The sequence below is a fragment of the Falco naumanni genome, chromosome 6, assembly GCF_017639655.2.
Source record: "Falco naumanni isolate bFalNau1 chromosome 6, bFalNau1.pat, whole genome shotgun sequence".
NCBI lineage: Eukaryota > Metazoa > Chordata > Aves > Falconiformes > Falconidae > Falco > Falco naumanni.
The window spans coordinates 77,589,658-77,606,593 of NC_054059.1; the positions used below are offsets into that span (position 1 = coordinate 77,589,658).

At 45.0% G+C, this 16,936-nt stretch overlaps 1 protein-coding gene and 1 long non-coding RNA gene across 2 annotated transcripts in view; one reads left to right on the forward strand and one right to left on the reverse strand.

Annotated features, from left to right (window-relative positions):
* Window positions 1–597: 597 nt before the first annotated feature.
* On the forward strand, window positions 598–6,959 carry LOC121090396. Its single transcript, XR_005828535.1, has 3 exons — window positions 598–1,222; window positions 2,468–2,571; window positions 2,723–6,959. It is a non-coding gene; the product is annotated as an uncharacterized LOC121090396 (long non-coding RNA).
* Window positions 3,276–16,936, reverse strand: part of PGBD5 (piggyBac transposable element derived 5) — a 73,721-nt gene continuing 60,060 nt past the window's right edge. The window contains exons 6-7 of the mRNA XM_040598907.1: window positions 12,789–12,894; window positions 3,276–11,323 (exon numbers count right to left, since the gene is read on the reverse strand). Of these exons, the coding sequence (XP_040454841.1) occupies window positions 11,128–11,323; window positions 12,789–12,894 (302 nt within the window). The 3' untranslated portion in view covers window positions 3,276–11,127. The remainder of the gene's footprint in view (window positions 11,324–12,788; window positions 12,895–16,936) is intronic.

The window sequence follows — 16,936 nt, forward strand, 5'->3', positions numbered from 1 at the left end:
TGGGGACAGTAATAGGGAGGACTGAAAAAAAGATGAATTGGAGAGATGACAAGAAGGACAGGATGCACGAACTGCAGGAAAGCTGACAGGTACCGAATTACATTTTTTTTCTTTGTGAGTCTTGTATGGGGGCTTTCTGCTGTGGCTGGGTGGAGATAGAGTTGCTTATATTTGGAGACCAGCTTTTTCATTTTTCAAATGTTCAAGAGATATACATGTACATTAATTCATATATGTGTCTTTAGTTTAAATGTTAAAAGGCTTTGGGATACAGATAGACTAACAGGCAATGAACTTTTCCAGTTCCTGGGAGTGATCTGCAATTCATTCTGGTGCGGCTGGCTGCAGATGCTAATCTTATTCACAGCAAATTAAAGAAATCTCTCCCATCCCCCCCTTCCCCTCACAACCTTCCATTTTTGTAGATTATTATTCGGCATCATTGTACCTGGCTGCTTGTTTTTAAATTTTGTGTCTGTCCAGGAGAGATTGAAGTGGTTTGCTTTGCTCTTTCCCCAAAGGGCACGAGACAGTGCTGGGATCTTAAATCCCGCCTTGTTCCTGGCGTGTCTGGATCTGGCAGAAGGGATAGCTAACCCTTATTTTAAGATTGCAATCCAGCCCTGAGTCACAGAAGTAGAAGAAAGAGCATGTTTTGGCTTGTTGCATCTTGTCATGGTCACGTCGTGGTTGGTACCTGCTGCCCCCAGGCCAGTGTGGGGTCCGGGCTGTGCTGCGGTGGGCGAGCCTGGCTGCTGGGGGAGGTTATTCTCATCCAGGTTTGTGGATCGTGAATTCCCCGTGAGCCTGAGAACCTGCTTTGCTGCTGCTCTTGCTTCTTGGATGAGGGGAGGATTGCAGGTTCCCAGGCAAAACCTGTAATGGAAAACAGCTTCTGAAAAAAAACCAAAAAAAAAATCAAGCTGGCAAAGTACCCAAATCCTGTGCTAGTATCCCTGGTGCAGGTGTTGCTGGGGGGAATCGGGTCCAAGCCCTCGCCTGGGGAAGTGGGAACAGCAGAAGAGGGAAGGTCTCTGGCTCCTCGGTTCTCATCAGCTTCTGCCTTTTGTTTTCCTCAACTCTTGTTCCCAGACAGAACAGTGGCTGGCTGCGCATCCGACCTGTGCTGTCATCTAAGGAAACTGGAGTGTGGGGAGACTTTCTGGAGAGTGTTGAGTGTTTGCTTTGCTGGGATCTAATGAGATGCCGTTCGTTACCGCATGTAAAGCACTTTTATGAGTCTTGGATGAAGGTGCTTTAAGAGTGCCTGTGCTTTGACTTAGCGATGGCTGGGGGTGTCCTCCTCCTCCTCCTCCTCCTCCTCCGCATCTCTGACCTGGTACTTTCCTCTCTGCTCCTCTCTGGGGACGGAGGGGCAAGTGGAACAGGATATTAGAAAGCACTGCAAAACGGAACGTTAAGTTTGGCTTGCTTAAGAAAGACTACGTTGTTAGAATTATTAGTTGCAAATTTTCTGGAGAATAATTTCATGGGAGATTGAGTTACTGCAGGCCTGGCCTGATCTGAAAGGCTGGCATTGTTTTAAATGACAGCGCTGAGGTTATGCGTGTGCGTGTATGTCTCTGTGTTGATCAGATCCTGGATTTCATAATTTCACAAATTAAATCCCTTGTTTTATTCAATTAGTGTGTTAAAGATGAATCACATTGCTTCTCGCAACTCTGATCATACAGCCTGATTACACACAGCATTAGCTCTGCTCGTGGCACGTCCAGGGAGCAGAGAGCAAAGCGATGTGCTGCTGGGGGTGGCCCCCCAACCGTGACAGTGAACTCAGAGAAATTCTCATTGGGTTTATCACACAGCTGAGCATCCTGACTGGTGCGTGGCTGGTCTCACTGCAAGGACTCATCATCAGTCTCCTTGGGTCCCTCCTGCCGCTGCATGCCTATGGAGTGATGTACGGAACCACCTGTGGGTGCAGGTGCCGTGCTGTGCATGGCTGTTTGCACCTCGGGGAGCCCTGCCACCCGTCGGGCTGTGTTTGTGCCAATCCATCATGCTGATGATGCACCTACATGTTTCCAGCCCCCACTGCATGCTGCAGGCACGCATGGTGCAGTTAATTCCTTCATCTTGCATGTGATGTCTCAAAGTAGAAACCTGTGGGTTCCTCCCCAGTTACTCGGCAGTGACCATTGTGGTGCAAAAAATACAAGGCAAGGGAGAAAAGGAACCTGTTTGTTGGAGGAGCAAGTTGTGTGAAAGGTCCAGGCTGCCTTTCAGACCAGCACATTAAGGGTTGTCAATTCAGCCACCTATATGTTGAAAAGATTTTTGAGAGCTTGGCTTTGTCAAACATGCCAGCGGCTCCTGCCCTCCAAGAAAAAGTCACCCCCTTAGAGACTGGGTCCATAGAGATTAAATAGGTCAAGGGGCTCACCGCTGGTTGCTTCTGTTAGTGTTTGATTTTCCCTGAAAATCTGAATGTTTTTTCTTTGGACAGCTAAGATGCCAACTCAATTTCTTCCTGTGGAAAACACAAGTTACTGTGAAGAAAGATCCCGAGCACGTTAGACACAGCAGCCACGTGGCAGATCACAGCACGAGGTCAGTGTTGAGCCACACGAGCACCTACCTGGAGGATGCTCTGCAGCCTGGTCCTCGGTGGTGGCCCTGTGGCCGCAAGGTGTGTGGAGCATCTTCATTGTGGCTGTTGGCAAAGACCCACTGTAACCCCACTTACGTGTTCTCTTGCAAGGTTTCTGCTCCCTTTGTGGATCAAGGTTTAAACCAGGTCGTAGTCGTTGTTGACTCGGAGCTGCGAAACAGCGGTCGCCCACAGATGATGCACGTCTGGTTTTGCCTGCAAATGCTGTTTACTTGGCGTGCAGGGCACGGTTTTGGTGGGTACCGCTGGTGGTACAAACAAACCTTGCCAGGAAGGGTCAGAGCATTAAGGACACAGGGCTGGTACCCTTTGCAGCTGCCTGTGTCCACCCCACACTGCCCTGAGGTGGCTGGGAAGCATCGCTTGTGGGTGTTGGGAGGGCAAGGGAGGGGAGCAGTCCCCCTTCCTATAACTGTGTTGACCATGTTGAAACGCTTTTTATAAACTCAGTTCTTCCTAAAGAAAATGCCTTTGTGCTCAATGGCTAGATTAAGGTGTCAGGCTTTTGCCTCTAATGGTATTACAGTGAGCACCTGTAATTTCTCTAGCAGTATTTCCTCCATATCCTTTCAGCTACACACCCAGGGGACTACCAAACATCTTCCCCGCTTATTCCAGAAAAGAACGAGACAGAAAAGCAATCGGTAATATATCTGACTGTATTTCAAAGTTGTTGATTGTAAACAAACTTTGTTGAAGAAATAAAATCACATGACAAGATATCAGAGTGATACTATAAATCCATTTTGTTATTGTTGCCACACTTCACATTTTTTGGAACTCAGAATTTAGCTCATGGTGTACAAAACTTGTAAAAATTTATTGCAAGCGTGCCTTTGTGTAGAACAAAACCGGTGTCACAAAAGTAGTTTCCTGTCCCATGCAGAAACACAGTTCTGTATCTCTTGCCACAAAGAGGGTCACACACCTGCGTTTCTTGAAAGACTTGGCTGTTACAAAATTGCTCTGAGAAGTTTAAAAAAAAAAAAAAAAAAGCAATTGCAGTGTATGCTTTACCTCTGGAATTTACACTTTCAATGGAATTTTTTTTTTTAACTCTAAAGAATATGGAACTTTGCAACAGAACTGCAGTTGCTGATGCTGTGAGCACACCCTGATGGAGTCGTCTTGAAAGTACTGAGCCAGCTAAAGCCCATCTTCGTGTTTGGAACCGTCACTGCATTTGATGGAATGCACGTTGCACATACTGAAATGAAAATGAGACATAGAGGGGGAGATTCCTTCTCGAGAACTCCCGTAATTCCTGTTTCTACTGTGGCGCTTCCCCTGACTGTCGCTCCCCCGCCATGCGGACAGGCAGCAGTGCTTTGACTCCAAGGTTGGCAACTACTGAGCGCGTAGAGCATAAGGAAGGGCATGGAGCGAGGCCAGCCAAGTAGCTAAAGCTGGGGTCATGTTGCTAAAGCAGCTATGTGGACTGGTTGTATTAAACGTCAGCCTTTTTAATACAAAGGCATCAGGGCATGGGGGTGTCCGCATGCTGGAAAGATGAAAGTTGGAAGGGAGCGCCTGGCTCCTCTCCCTCTGCATGCCCAACCTCTGAGCTCCCCTCTGCCTCCTCAAACCTGCTGTTCTCCTTAAACTCCTCCTTGTGTCAGACTGAGCCGATTAGCCTCACCTACACGGATCAGATTAATCTCTGGCATAAATGTGAGTTTTGCTATCTCTAATCTCACCCCAGACTGCGGGGGTCAAGTTATTTTTAATTTCAGTGCTGAAATGCCAGGCAAAAATTTGGCTTACAACTATTACAAAAATCCAGGTGGCAAAAGTAAGTCCAAGAGACCTGCAATTTTTTTTCCATCAAATGAGTAACTGTTTCATAGAGAGGCGCGAGTTGTTCAGCACTCAGGTTTTGCATACACAGATTAACCGGAGAACAAGACCACAAAGTCAGTTTGACACCAAGTGGGTTGGGGTTCTGGACAGATGAACCTAGTGTATTTGGCCTTGCTTTTTGGTGCAAAAATGGTGGGGTTTTTTTTGGTAACTAGTGAAATTGGGACAAAATGCTCTCTTTGAAATCCAAATCTCACTGTGAATACTTGAAGAGTGAAAGCATTTGCCAGCTGCTTTATTTTAGAGATTGAGTCGCCAGGGCTGGGAGCAAACTGTATGGGCCTGGCATTTTCCCTTCCCTAGCAAAACATACAAGACTAGCTTGACTGTGAAGACTTTGTCCAAAAAGCCTGGATCCCAAATTGCCCTCGTCTCTCCCCTCTTTGTTTACCCAATCAGGCCTAAAACATGGCATTACAGTCCTTTCCCACTAGGTTCTCCATCCAGGTCCCCCATGCATTCAAGGGATGTTGCAGTTAAATCAAACGAGCACTTTTGCAGAGTGATGTTTTCATGGGTAAGATTTTTGCACTACACATCATGTGGACCACCTTGACATCTAATACAAGCAATTATTACTTCAGAAGAGCGATACAAAAGGGATTCACCACTTAAGGCCTTTTTGTGATACCTAACACCTGTTCACCAGACCCATCAGTGTGGAAGAGTTCAAAAACAAACAAACAAACAAAAATAATCCCCCAAACACACCAAAGAACTCCCCAGACCATGTCAAAGGCCCCTCTTTGACAGCAAGCTCGAGCTGAGGAATGTCACAGCCATTCCAATGGGAGCAGAACAGTGAGTGTGGTGATGCTGATCCCTGGTTTGGGTCCCTCCGAACCTGACAGGACAGCACTACTGCGGCGAACAGGCAACACCTTCACAGTGATTGCAATCAGTATGGGCTTCAGAAACAATACCCTGCTTCATTGGAGAGCTGCAAAATAGCAGAAAGGACCAGCAAAATAGTAGGATAAAGGTAAGCTGAAAGGCCAACTCTGTGTTGTCACCTCTTCCAAGACTGATCAAGAACCTGTGGGATGATTTGGATGTGCACTAAATGCATGGAACGAGGGAAGCAAAGGAAAGCGTAGGGCAGGAAACTTCTCCAGGGCTAGATTTCTGAAGACACAGAGCTGTCTCTCAAAAAAAAGAGGAAGAGAATCTTTTTATACAAAGCACAGACATTCTCAACTGCTCCCCAGCAGTGAGATGATGACGCAGGGGCTTTTCCAGTTCCAGTTCATAATGCTTCTGGAAACAAAGGTAGGTTAGGGAAGAACAGTTACAAGAAGGAATATATATCAAGCAGCACTGGTGACGGGCTTGCATTTGAGCAGACGATGACGTGATCTATCTGTGCAAGATATCCTAGTTAATGACAGGCCAAATATATACATGTTTTGAGCTCAGGAGTTCCTCGCCTTTGTAAAATGTTGCTAACAGTCCTTTGACACTTGAATGGTTTTCTCAACCAGATTGAGATGAGCTCTTTTTTTACAAACAACTGATCTCACATCAGTCATAGCAACAAGAAAGTGCCAAGGCAAACTCCACAACAGAGATGGATGGAAGACTTCATATTCCATTTAAACCTCAGTGACTTTTCTCAAGTCAGTCTTAGTAACTGTTTGTCTGCATTTCACATTGATTACGGGACTAGAGCAGAGCTTCAGATTCTTCATTTATCTCCTCTAAGCTCCTCAAGGCAGGCTGGGCTGCTATGTTTTGTTCAGTTCTCTCTTACCTTCAGTGCTAACTTGGTTTTGACTCATACTGGCCTATATGGTGTAAGGACCCTGTGCTGACAAAGCCCCACGGCCCTTACTTTGGGGTTGAGTGATGTTCCACATGCTCTTGTTTCTAATTTGGAAAAGAGCATTTGAACAAGAACCAAGTCACTGAAAATGCAGAACATGGACTTTACTCAGCAGGAGTGTGAACTCCACTATAGTTTCATCACCCCCTTACCTGTGCTGTGCCTCAGTGTCTGATCAGGGAAGGGTAAGCTCGTGTTTGAGAAGCTAATGATGTCTCATGAGTGCTGAGGTTGTTATAGCACTTTGCAATCCTTGTGTGGAAGGTAGCACAGATGCACAGAATTATCACTGCAGCGTAATTCCCTGCTCATTACTAAAATCAGTTCCAGGACTAGGGAACTAAGACATGTAAGACTGAGAACGGAGATGCTGGAGGCCTCTTTCACTATTCACCAGCTCAAGACACACTACTAAATGAATGTTAGAAGGAAACAAACCTCTTCAGCCAATAAAGACAGACATAAAAATAAAGCCACAGAAGTGTAGCTGGAGGTAAAGAATGGGAATGCTGTTTTGAGTTGTCGTCCTTAATGTAAGTCTGGAAGCAGCTAAATTGTTTTCTTCAGACAGTTCCTAGAGAAAAAATAAAGTTGTATCTATCAGGGACACTGAGACTTCTCTAAGTGGGGATTCCTGGACCACCTTGTAAATGCAGAAGGGCTGGGGCTAGAGAACAGAAATGGAAAAGGGAGATGAGATTCCTTTACATTGCGCACTAGTATCAAGTGCACAAACGGGCTGAAGTAAAAGAGTGGCAGAGTTTCTGCAAGCCCTTGAAGCATTTTTCAACGGAGATAACAGCAGTGGAAACCACTTCGCAGTCAGTGTTACATTACACGCTGGGAAGTGTTTTCCAGGAAAGGATTGTGGCATAGCAGGTATTTCTTGAAAGAAGTATTGTGCATAGAAGGTGGTCAATATGTGTTACTGATGGTCTCAGTTCTTTGAAAAAATGTTTGCATACCATAAGTAAGTAGTTTTCAGAAGTACATGTGAATGAAAACTCAATTCAGCAGAAAAGAAAGGTGCCCTGCTGCTCCCTTGTCTACTTCAGCTTCAAACTTTTTTTTTCCCTGGAAAAATTTAGAGACGGTCCTCTGTGACATGAGCACTTCCACTGCATCTTAGCTCCTGCTAAGCTTTAGGATCTCTTACCAGATTGTCTCAAGGCTACACCCCACCCCAAACAACCCAAACTTGCTATCATTTCACAAGCCATTGCACAATTAACACACACATGCACACTAAAACTAGCATCCTTGCACTACTTTGAGATTAACCCCCTCTTTTTTCACCCCCCTTTAACTAGGGAGAAGTTTTAATGTTACAAGCAGGTGGGGAACCAAATCTGAGTAAGCCAGTCTGCAGTAAAGGAAATGCTACAGAAGCTGAGCTGCAGTTAAAAAAACTTTTGCCTTTTTAAAAACGATTCAGTTTCTTCCTTAGTTACTTTGCCTCATTTGTACTAACATAGAGAAAGTGCAAGATGCTTTTCCAACAAGGAGAAATCTTAACTTTCCCCAACCCTATCCCCTCCCAGCCAATAAATGGAGAAGGTGAGGTGGAATAGTCATCTGTGGATATAGACTATGCTTTGGTGGCTTTTGCTTGTTGGCTTCAAGAGCCAAAATTCAGGCATTTCGTACATATAAATATATATAAATATTTTTGCTTATTTATGGAATGTTTGTGCATGTTTAGGGCACCAGTTCAAAACGATGAGGGATGGTTAAGGCTAAGAAAATGAAATTAATTGCAAAGCTATAATTTTCTCTTCATTTTTCTCCTTTACAAAGGAGACTAAAGCATCTTCCCTGTAATAGTCAGCCACTGCGTAATCCCCCATCAACACCAATTCTAGGGAAAACTACTCAGGACCCAGTCCCTGAGGCAAAAAGCTAGGACCTCATCATTTTAGCTCAAGTAATCTAGATCATTAACAGCATATATCAGTGGAAAATTAAACATTCCAAGTTCTTGGACTGTCACCTGAAAAAAGAAAAGGCATTTTCTGTATGGGATGGCCTAGATCTAAGCCTTTAAGCATACGTAGAGTAATGTAACAATTGGCCAAGGGCTCCAGATCTATCTCAGGGGGCTCTGACAGAGCTGGAGAGCGCTGTGCTTGCTCCTCAGACGTGCCAGGTGAGTCCCAGGCAGTCCTGCAAACCTCCCCGTCTCTGCTCAGGGCCTGCGCACCTTGCCAATGCTCTGACATCGCAGGGGAATGCCAGGAACCCGGGCTCCCAGGAGCTACTGTTCATTCGAGCTGTCCCATCAGCAAAGTTCCAGCCTAGACGTTCCCTTGCTGCCTCAATTTTGACTGCCGCATAAATTTACAGGACATCATGAACTTGTAGCTACTCTTCCTGTTGCAATAGAGGCTGGCATTGCCTGAGACAGGGAGCAACGAGGACACCATTTGCCTTTAGGTACCCCTGTGGAATTCTCAAATAAAAGGACACTGTGGGCTTATATTGCTGAGCATTTGTTTTTCCTGACTCACGCTAGCTCTCCTCTCCCCTCTGAATACTTAGAAGACTAATAAGAACCAGCTACCACACACACTCCATCTGAAGAGGGGTGGTCTCAGTTCTCTGCAGGGCCAAGAAGTTTTGACCTCATTTTTGGGCTCCTACACAGCTTTGCATTGCCAAGGACTGGAGTGGCACAAACCTCCTCCTTCCTTTTGAGGCTAGGAGGCCTCGGTGCACAAGGCTTTGTCCTTTCTCCCACATTTCCTGGGTGGAGACCTTGTGGACTGAGAAGTGACAAGGGATGCTTGGGAAGCCCACTGCTGTACCTCGTGCAGCTGGCAGGCAGAGCAGGATGGGTGGGACAGCAGCCAGGCTGTATTGCAAGCAGAACCACCGTGGAGGTCACCACCCCTTGCTCTCCCTGCAACCAGGTGAGATCTGCCTCTAAGTCTACTCCAAAAAAAATAAGACTTTGGTGGAAATAGAAAGATGTCAGTGCGAGGATGCTCCTTGGGCTAGTCAGTAATTTACTAACCCCTGCTGGATCCTTCCTCTGTTACAATTTACATGCTATGCGTTTGCACATCACATAATGATGAAACGTGGGGAGTCCTCAAATTCATGTTAGCTACCCTTCTACCGTCTCTCGCCAGACAGATACACCAGAACCTGGTGAGGTTTACGCTGATAAAGAAGTAACTCACCCACTCACTCCATCCCTCTTGAATCAACCCAAGTCACTCTTTGGTAAAAGTTTTCAGGCTCGGGGACCTAAAACCAGCTGGTCCTCTGAGCAACATTTTCTGCCCTGTAAGTTAATGCAATTCTCTTTGTGTCCATCACTGCTAACCTTTAGAATACAGAGTTTTTTGCTGATTGAGTTGTGGGCTGAAATCAATAATGTGTAGAGGACAGGGCAGTATTTCACCTCAGCATCAATTTTTCCCATTTCAATCAGACTCCTCTCTCTCTCAGCACTGTTTTCCAAAGCTTCAGCAGCCTTCAGATTCCACGAGCACCAAAATGTGGCATTTCAGCCTTGGACACCAATTCATGACAATGCTTGTCCCCTACAGTGTTACTCAGAACAGAACGCTTTGGGCTTGCTCTATTTTAGTGAGGTTTAAAGTCTGGTTGCAACTGGACTTCTTTCTTTTTGTAAAACACAACGCTATGTTATTTTGCTAAACATGTAATCGCTTAACTACAACTACTGTGACAAGCCCTGAATTCCAACAAGAAGAATTCCTACCGAACACCCTGCAGTGATAATGGGAAACACACTGCTATTAGTGACTTATTTTTTTCCTGCCAACCATGTGCCAAAAAAGTCTTGACAGTTACAAAAAGAAAAGAAAGATACTGTTGTTCCTAAAAACTTAACAGTCCATTACACTAGATTTTTAAGCAACATTTAAGATACAGTTGAAATCAAGAAAAAACTAGAATTGTTATATTCTGACTTCTCACCTATACACCAACCGTGGCAGTTAAGATGTGAGGCAGTATTACTTACTGGTTTACTCACTGTTAATACTCACAGTATTACTCACTGTTTGTTTGTGTATAAAATGTTTCATCCTCGTTAAAAAAGAAAATCAATGTAATGTATTTCCATTTTAAATTCACTAGCATATTTGGTTTCTCCTAATTTTGCTGTGTACTAACTGAAATCAAATTGCCTTACATTAATAAAAACAAAGAAAGAAAAAGAAAAAAAAAAAAGGACAGAAAGAAAAAGTCTGAACTGGTCCTCGATCCCTGGCTGCGTGCCTGTGAAGGTTTTGTTTGTCAATACATTTGCTTCAGTGTTTGTGTATCTGAACTGCTTCATTTAGCACACCGGGAGGACAGCAGCGATGCCGTACAGGATGGCAGGCACTCCCAGCCACAGCCCATGGTGCAGACTCACGTTGCTTGTCCCAGAATTGAGTAACTCCAAGTAAGGTACAGAGTTTTCTGTAATACCCGCCTAGGACTGCTGAGCTGTGTCAGCTTATGACAAGCTCTTAGCCCAAGAGGAACTTTACAAGATGACCCTGTTCAACAAATAGTACTGAGATGACGACTAATATAAGTCTGTTTCTGGTGTACAGATTCCCACAGGGCATTCACATACGCAATTTTGTTTCAGCTTTTCCAGTGGCACTTTCCACAGGACATGTTTACATCCAGCTGCTACTAGGAACAAAGTTTCCACCTCTCTAGTGGCATCCCTTGGCATTTTTGGATGACAGCACTGGTGGTGTCACAAGTTCCTTGCTTTGCCGTTCCAGGTGTGGTATCTTCTTCTGCTTACCCTCCACCCCCTGCCTGTGCCACCAAGAACAATGCATCAATGGGACGGTGAGGTGTCTTCCAAGCCCAGAAGCTCCTTTACAAGTCTCTCACCAAACTGTGCGCGGCTATACCTTGACACATGGTAGGCCTCCGACATTTTGTAGAGGATGTAGGCATTGTTTATAGCGATGCTGATGGCAAACCAGAATACTTGTTGCCAGGTCTTGTTTGGTTTGTGGGAAATGAAATACCTAAAAAGCCAAGAGAGAAGGGGAGGGAAAAGCACCGTTCAGCCAAACACTTGCAGCTGGGATGCAAGAAATAACCCCCACAACTCTGCAGTCCCAAAGGGGAACCAGGCCCAGGACTTAACACCTAGTGCAAGTATCATCTAAAGAAATTTTGTACAATGTATTTGACAGTCATTTACAGTTAAGTTGCACAATTTTGGAAATATCTAGTGGTGTTTAAACAAACAGACTTCCTCGCTCTCAGAAGCCAAACCTCAGCGACACTCACCTCTGCACCACTCCATGTAAGCAAAAGTACAGATACGGACTCCTCGACCTTACCGTGACAAACACCCATGTGATGGGAGCTGTGGGTCTGAATCCCTTCAATTTGATACTAAGAAGAAAAAAAGCCTCAGGCACATTACATTACAGTGTAGGGAAGACTGCTGGTGCTTCTCCCCTTGTTTATCTCTATTGCTAGCAAAGAGTGATTGCTGCTGCTGTCAACAGTAGGTGGGAGGATGTGGGGGTAGAGCCGGAGCATGCAGTGCTGGTATGTGGAACACCTCTCCATAAGGCAGAACTAGAAAAGACTGACATCCTTATATTTAGGTTCTGACTAATTCTAGGACTGCCAGAATATTCACTCTTTGGTCATAAGATTTCCCACTTTCCTACCTTCATTTTTTCATTAACCATTTAAATCTACTAATTCACCTCTTTTTTGTATTGATTTCCAGAGATCCGATCACAGCATCGGTCTCCAGCAACCACCTCCTCTCCTCTTATCTCCTCTGCTGAATTCTTGCTGCCTTGCCCAGAACTGGTTTGGAAAACCCCTGCTGCTTTTTCACTCTCCTCAATTTTTAGCTCTTGAAATCTTCTGCACCTCATCGCTATTCCCACAGCCAAGCTTCACCACTGCTATTCTTACTCATCTCTGTTTCTCCCTGCTACATTAAGAGCTAACACCGAGGAGCCCAAATCTAGAAGCCAAAACATCTGCATTCTGCTTTCCCAGATCACCTTTACAGCCACAACTGAACATCCTTTTCTTCTGGCTCCAAGTGACAGAAATTATCACCAGATAATCACCTAAACACCATCTGCTGATAGCGGTGGAGAGCTGAGGTAGCCAGAGACACTTGTAGGGCTGGTAGACCCTGATTGAATTCTCTATTTAGCTTTCAATTTGATGTGGCAAAAATCATCAGCCTGCTGGCTCATAGCACTTCTTAAAAGTCATTTACGAGATGCTAAGAACGTAACTCTCCAATTTTTTTTTGACTAGTGGATGGGTAGATAGAGCCAAAACAACACTAGCAATGCAGCTCTTGCCCTTGGGCAGAGCCAGCTTCTGACTGGAGTTTTGTCAGAGATTAATTCCGTGAAAGCAGAATTGAACCCCCAGCTGCAGCTCAAACATTGCAGCAACAGAAAAGGAGTGAAAGACATAAAAACACACACATGCACATATTCTTACTTGCTGTATTTGTCGTCATATTTGCAGATATAGCTAAGGTGAGCAGCAAAGGCTTCAACTGCCAACGGGCATGGAATTTCTCCGCTTTTTCTCTTGATTATAACTCCTGCATCAATTAGAAACATAACCATTTTAAATCCGTATCACAGGTCTAGCAATTAAAAGATATGGTTTCTTATACAGTTTATTGTCAAATAAACCTTATTGACAGTTTCTGCCCTAAAACTGGAAAGTTATCTGTAACAGAGATGCTAATTTGAATTCTTTTTTCCATTGGTAGCACACCGAGTGAGTGAAAGGGGAAGAAAAGGGATCAGTTTTCAGTTGGAAATCAAAAGATGTTAGACACAAACACTTTTAACAGATGCTCAGGAAAAAACACACATTGCCATAGTCCCACAGCAGCCCCCTACAGACAGTATTAGTCCCTCTTCTGTTGGGTCACAATTAGTTGTGGTCACCTCCAGAGCTGTGACTTGCTATTTTGTGCTTTGAGTTCTGAAGGACCCAGATGAGTCATTTGATAAATCCTTTGCTTATCTCCAGCCCTGGGGCCCAAGAACAACATTACCTCCACTCCACTGGGTGCTAACTGACAAAAGAAAATACAGTAAGAAGGAGCCAAGGGGCTAAACTCAGTCCACGTAAGAGGTGATGCTGATGGGTGAGTTGAAGGAGCCACAACCACAGTAACTTTGAAATGAGAAGCAGCCCGGGAGCCAGAGCTCAGACATACGCTTAGGTTGCTCAGTGGAGCTAAGCACACGTTACTCTGCCTGCGAGCGATGCTTCCTGCGCTGCCTGGTCAGCTGGCTAGGCAATTCAGCTCATCACAGGGAGGATTATCCTGCCCATTGCACAGACCTGTGGCAAGGGGACGAGTCCTGGGCACCTACAGCCACCTACCAACCACTGCGCTTAGACAAAGATGTGGTGCCTAGAGCAGGTTACTCCACCAACAGGCCCTGTTCCCTCACATGGTGCATCTTTGACCTGGCCTTCTCCACCACTAAGGTGTATTTATGAGTCAAACGCTCTTCCAAGAAACTCCTCCAGCTCTTCTTTGATTTATTTCTCCTGTCCTCAATGTTTTCCCTGTCTATGGGAAGCTCCTTCTAGGAGGGAAGAATGAGTAAAATAAACTTACAGTCCAGGAGTATGCTCCCTAACTTGGAGACTTTATGTCCCCACAGAGTGTGAAGGTCACCCTTCCAGGGTACAGACCACCTCCTGCTCCATGTCTATGGCAGACACCCCTTCTCTTTCCCAGGCACACTATTTCTCCAGGTCTAGAGAAGCACAGGCTTGGTTGCATCCTTTCGCAGCATTGTTTCAGTACAGATGCAATCCTGGGTTTTCTCATTTCTCAAGCCTTCAAACTCGCATTGCTTTCCTTCTACCAACTCTTTTACAATCATCCCTAAAATGCTCCTCACGTTTTCATTACAGACTTCACCATTCCATTCCTTCAGCTGGAAGTCTCACTCCATCCATTATCTCTGTCAAGCCCCCTGTGCTGTCCTAGCTGGCACACTATTTTGAAGCAAGACTTATGACACATACTAAATGTCATGTTACAGCTGAGCCATGCAGCAATTTATTTGGTGTCTTTAAAGTCTGATTTTTCAAGAATCCAAAATGATATCACCTCTAAATTGTTCAACACCCTCTCCTTTCACCTCTGCCCCACCAAGCTGGGCGTAAAATTACCCCAAAGAGAGGACAAAACCCCACAATCTAATAAATAAATCCTTCGTTACATTCACATATTTATTATGCTGCTTTTTTTGGTCCTTTTATGGAGTCCTACAAAAATCTGGCCAGCGTGAGGCAAAAGAGAGGATATACCACCAGCATGAGCCATCAGTGCTGCAGAGTCACTTGCCATCCCATCTAGGCAGGTCAGGAAAGGTTAAGTATGTTCCTGGTGCCAGTGTTTTACAAAAACCCCTCTCCTTTCTCCTCTTGCTCGCCTCTCCCTCTCTTAGTTTGGATGATTTATATTTCCTTCGTAATTTGCTTCGTATTCACAATTCTTAAACAAATGCATTGCCGTGGCAGCTATAGGGGTACCATATACACCCTCTCATTTTTTATTATGTTCCATGTAACGTTTCTGTTGTGAGAATATAAATAGCTTCATAGGCACATTACTTTTATAGCCTTTCCTCGGTTCGTTTCATAGCCACAGGCCACCTCTCCAGGGAAGACAACCGCCGGAGCTCGGTTGCTCCTAGCTGCAGGTCTCCGTGGCAAGCGGTCCCAAGCCAGCTGACTCACCCGCGCATCTGATGAGATATTTCCCCTCCTGGTCCTCCCCCAGCAGCGCCGTGTTCCCATCCCTAGCAGCACTCCAGGGAACACACCACCTGCGCTGCAGCCGCAGCCTGCCTTTGCCAGCGTGCTGGATGGGGCGCCGGCTGCCGGGCTCCCGGCTGCTACCACAGACAGGCATCAGCTTATGGGTTTGGGTTTTTTTTTTTTAATCTTTTTTTTATTTTTAATTTAAAGTTTTTAAGCTGTAAGCTCATCAAGCAAAGCCTGGAAAATACTACCCCAAACGAAACAAGCAGAAAGACAAAGGTGTACATATGTTGCTTCCTCAAAGCACTTATTCTCAGTCAACCTGTGATTTTAGGAGCTAGAACCACGTTCATAAAAAACAGAGGCTCAGTAATACTACCACTTGCACCCACCTTGGCAAACACTGAGACGGCGTAACGTAACAGAGGGTGCACTGCATATACCGGGTGCTATATGGTTTTTTATCAGGACTTAGATTGGTTACAGTTTTAATCAGAACTGCAGGCACTCAGCATTCTACAAGGTCTGATGTTCAAGGTCTTCCCGTTGGAGTCCTCTGGTCCCATCCCCACTCTCACCATACTTGAACAGAACTCCCTGAATGAGGTCTCGCAAGCTTTTTCTCAGGATTCAGGAATTTCAGGAAACTAGATAGTCACCAGACTCCTCACTCCAGCTTCTCCTGAGCTAAGAGCCACACAGGGCCTTACACAACTGCTTCATGCAATTGCAATGCCACCACACCATCTCCCACTTCTCACAAGTCACTTGTGAGATGTCAGCATGACATTTGCAGCTCTTTAGTCCTTGTGTATGTGTCCTGAGCTTTGTTTTCTATCCTTAGCTATTATCTGTTTAGCTTTTAAGTAGAGCTGGTTGGTGAAGAGCAACCTCTTGAAAAAAAGCTAATTCATCTTGGGTTCAACAAGTTTTTGCTAAAGATGTCATTCTAGTCACCCTGCTGTGCAGCAAGTGAGGTTGCTGCCTGCTCCATTCTGCTTCATATGAAACACAGAAAACATTGCAGTTATTTCTAGAATACAGTAACGGAGATGCTGGGAAAAACTGGGCACCAGATCTAGAGTGGAAAAAACAAAAATGCAGCCTTGTCCCACAGACGGGGAGGTCTGGACCAGCACATACTTCATCTGCTTCAGAATAAAGGTTACTTTAGTCTCTGGGGGTCTCAATCTCTTTTGGCATCTCAGTTTTTCTGTAATACAGGCACAAGGAAAAATTAAACTTAAGTTAAAGCTTAACAGAAATTAAAAACTCCACTGAAGTTTGTTCTAGGCAGAAGCTTCATACTTGATAGTAAGAGTAAGCAGAATAATTTTTGCAAGACTAAAGGAAGAGGACTCATCCTTTACATCTGAGATGATGTATTATGACACATTGGTTCAAAACATCCATAAGAAATAACCTGCTGCATCTAAGAATAGTATTCATAGATCAGCTCTGACAAGTGTACTGCCCTCCTGGTGCCTCTGGCTTGGCTGGGATTTCCATTCCAAGTACAGGCAAGATTTACCTTCTCGACTTGCCTTTAAATTGCAATAAATAGCTCATTATTAGCTACACCCACCTCTTTTCTCATCCTAAATTTTGTTTTGACCACCTCTTGCCTTCTGTTTTTAAGGTTCTCTTCAGGGCCTCCTCCACCCCTGCCAACATTTACACTCAACCAAGCGCAAACACGCACCATGTGTCCGGCGATCCCACTGGCATCAGTCTCTGTCCAACTACCCTGCGTAGGTTTTATTTCCCTTTTGTCCTTACTTCCTCTCCCGTCGAACACACGTGCTCAGCAGGTCTGTGCTACAGGTTTGCCTCAAGGAGCACGG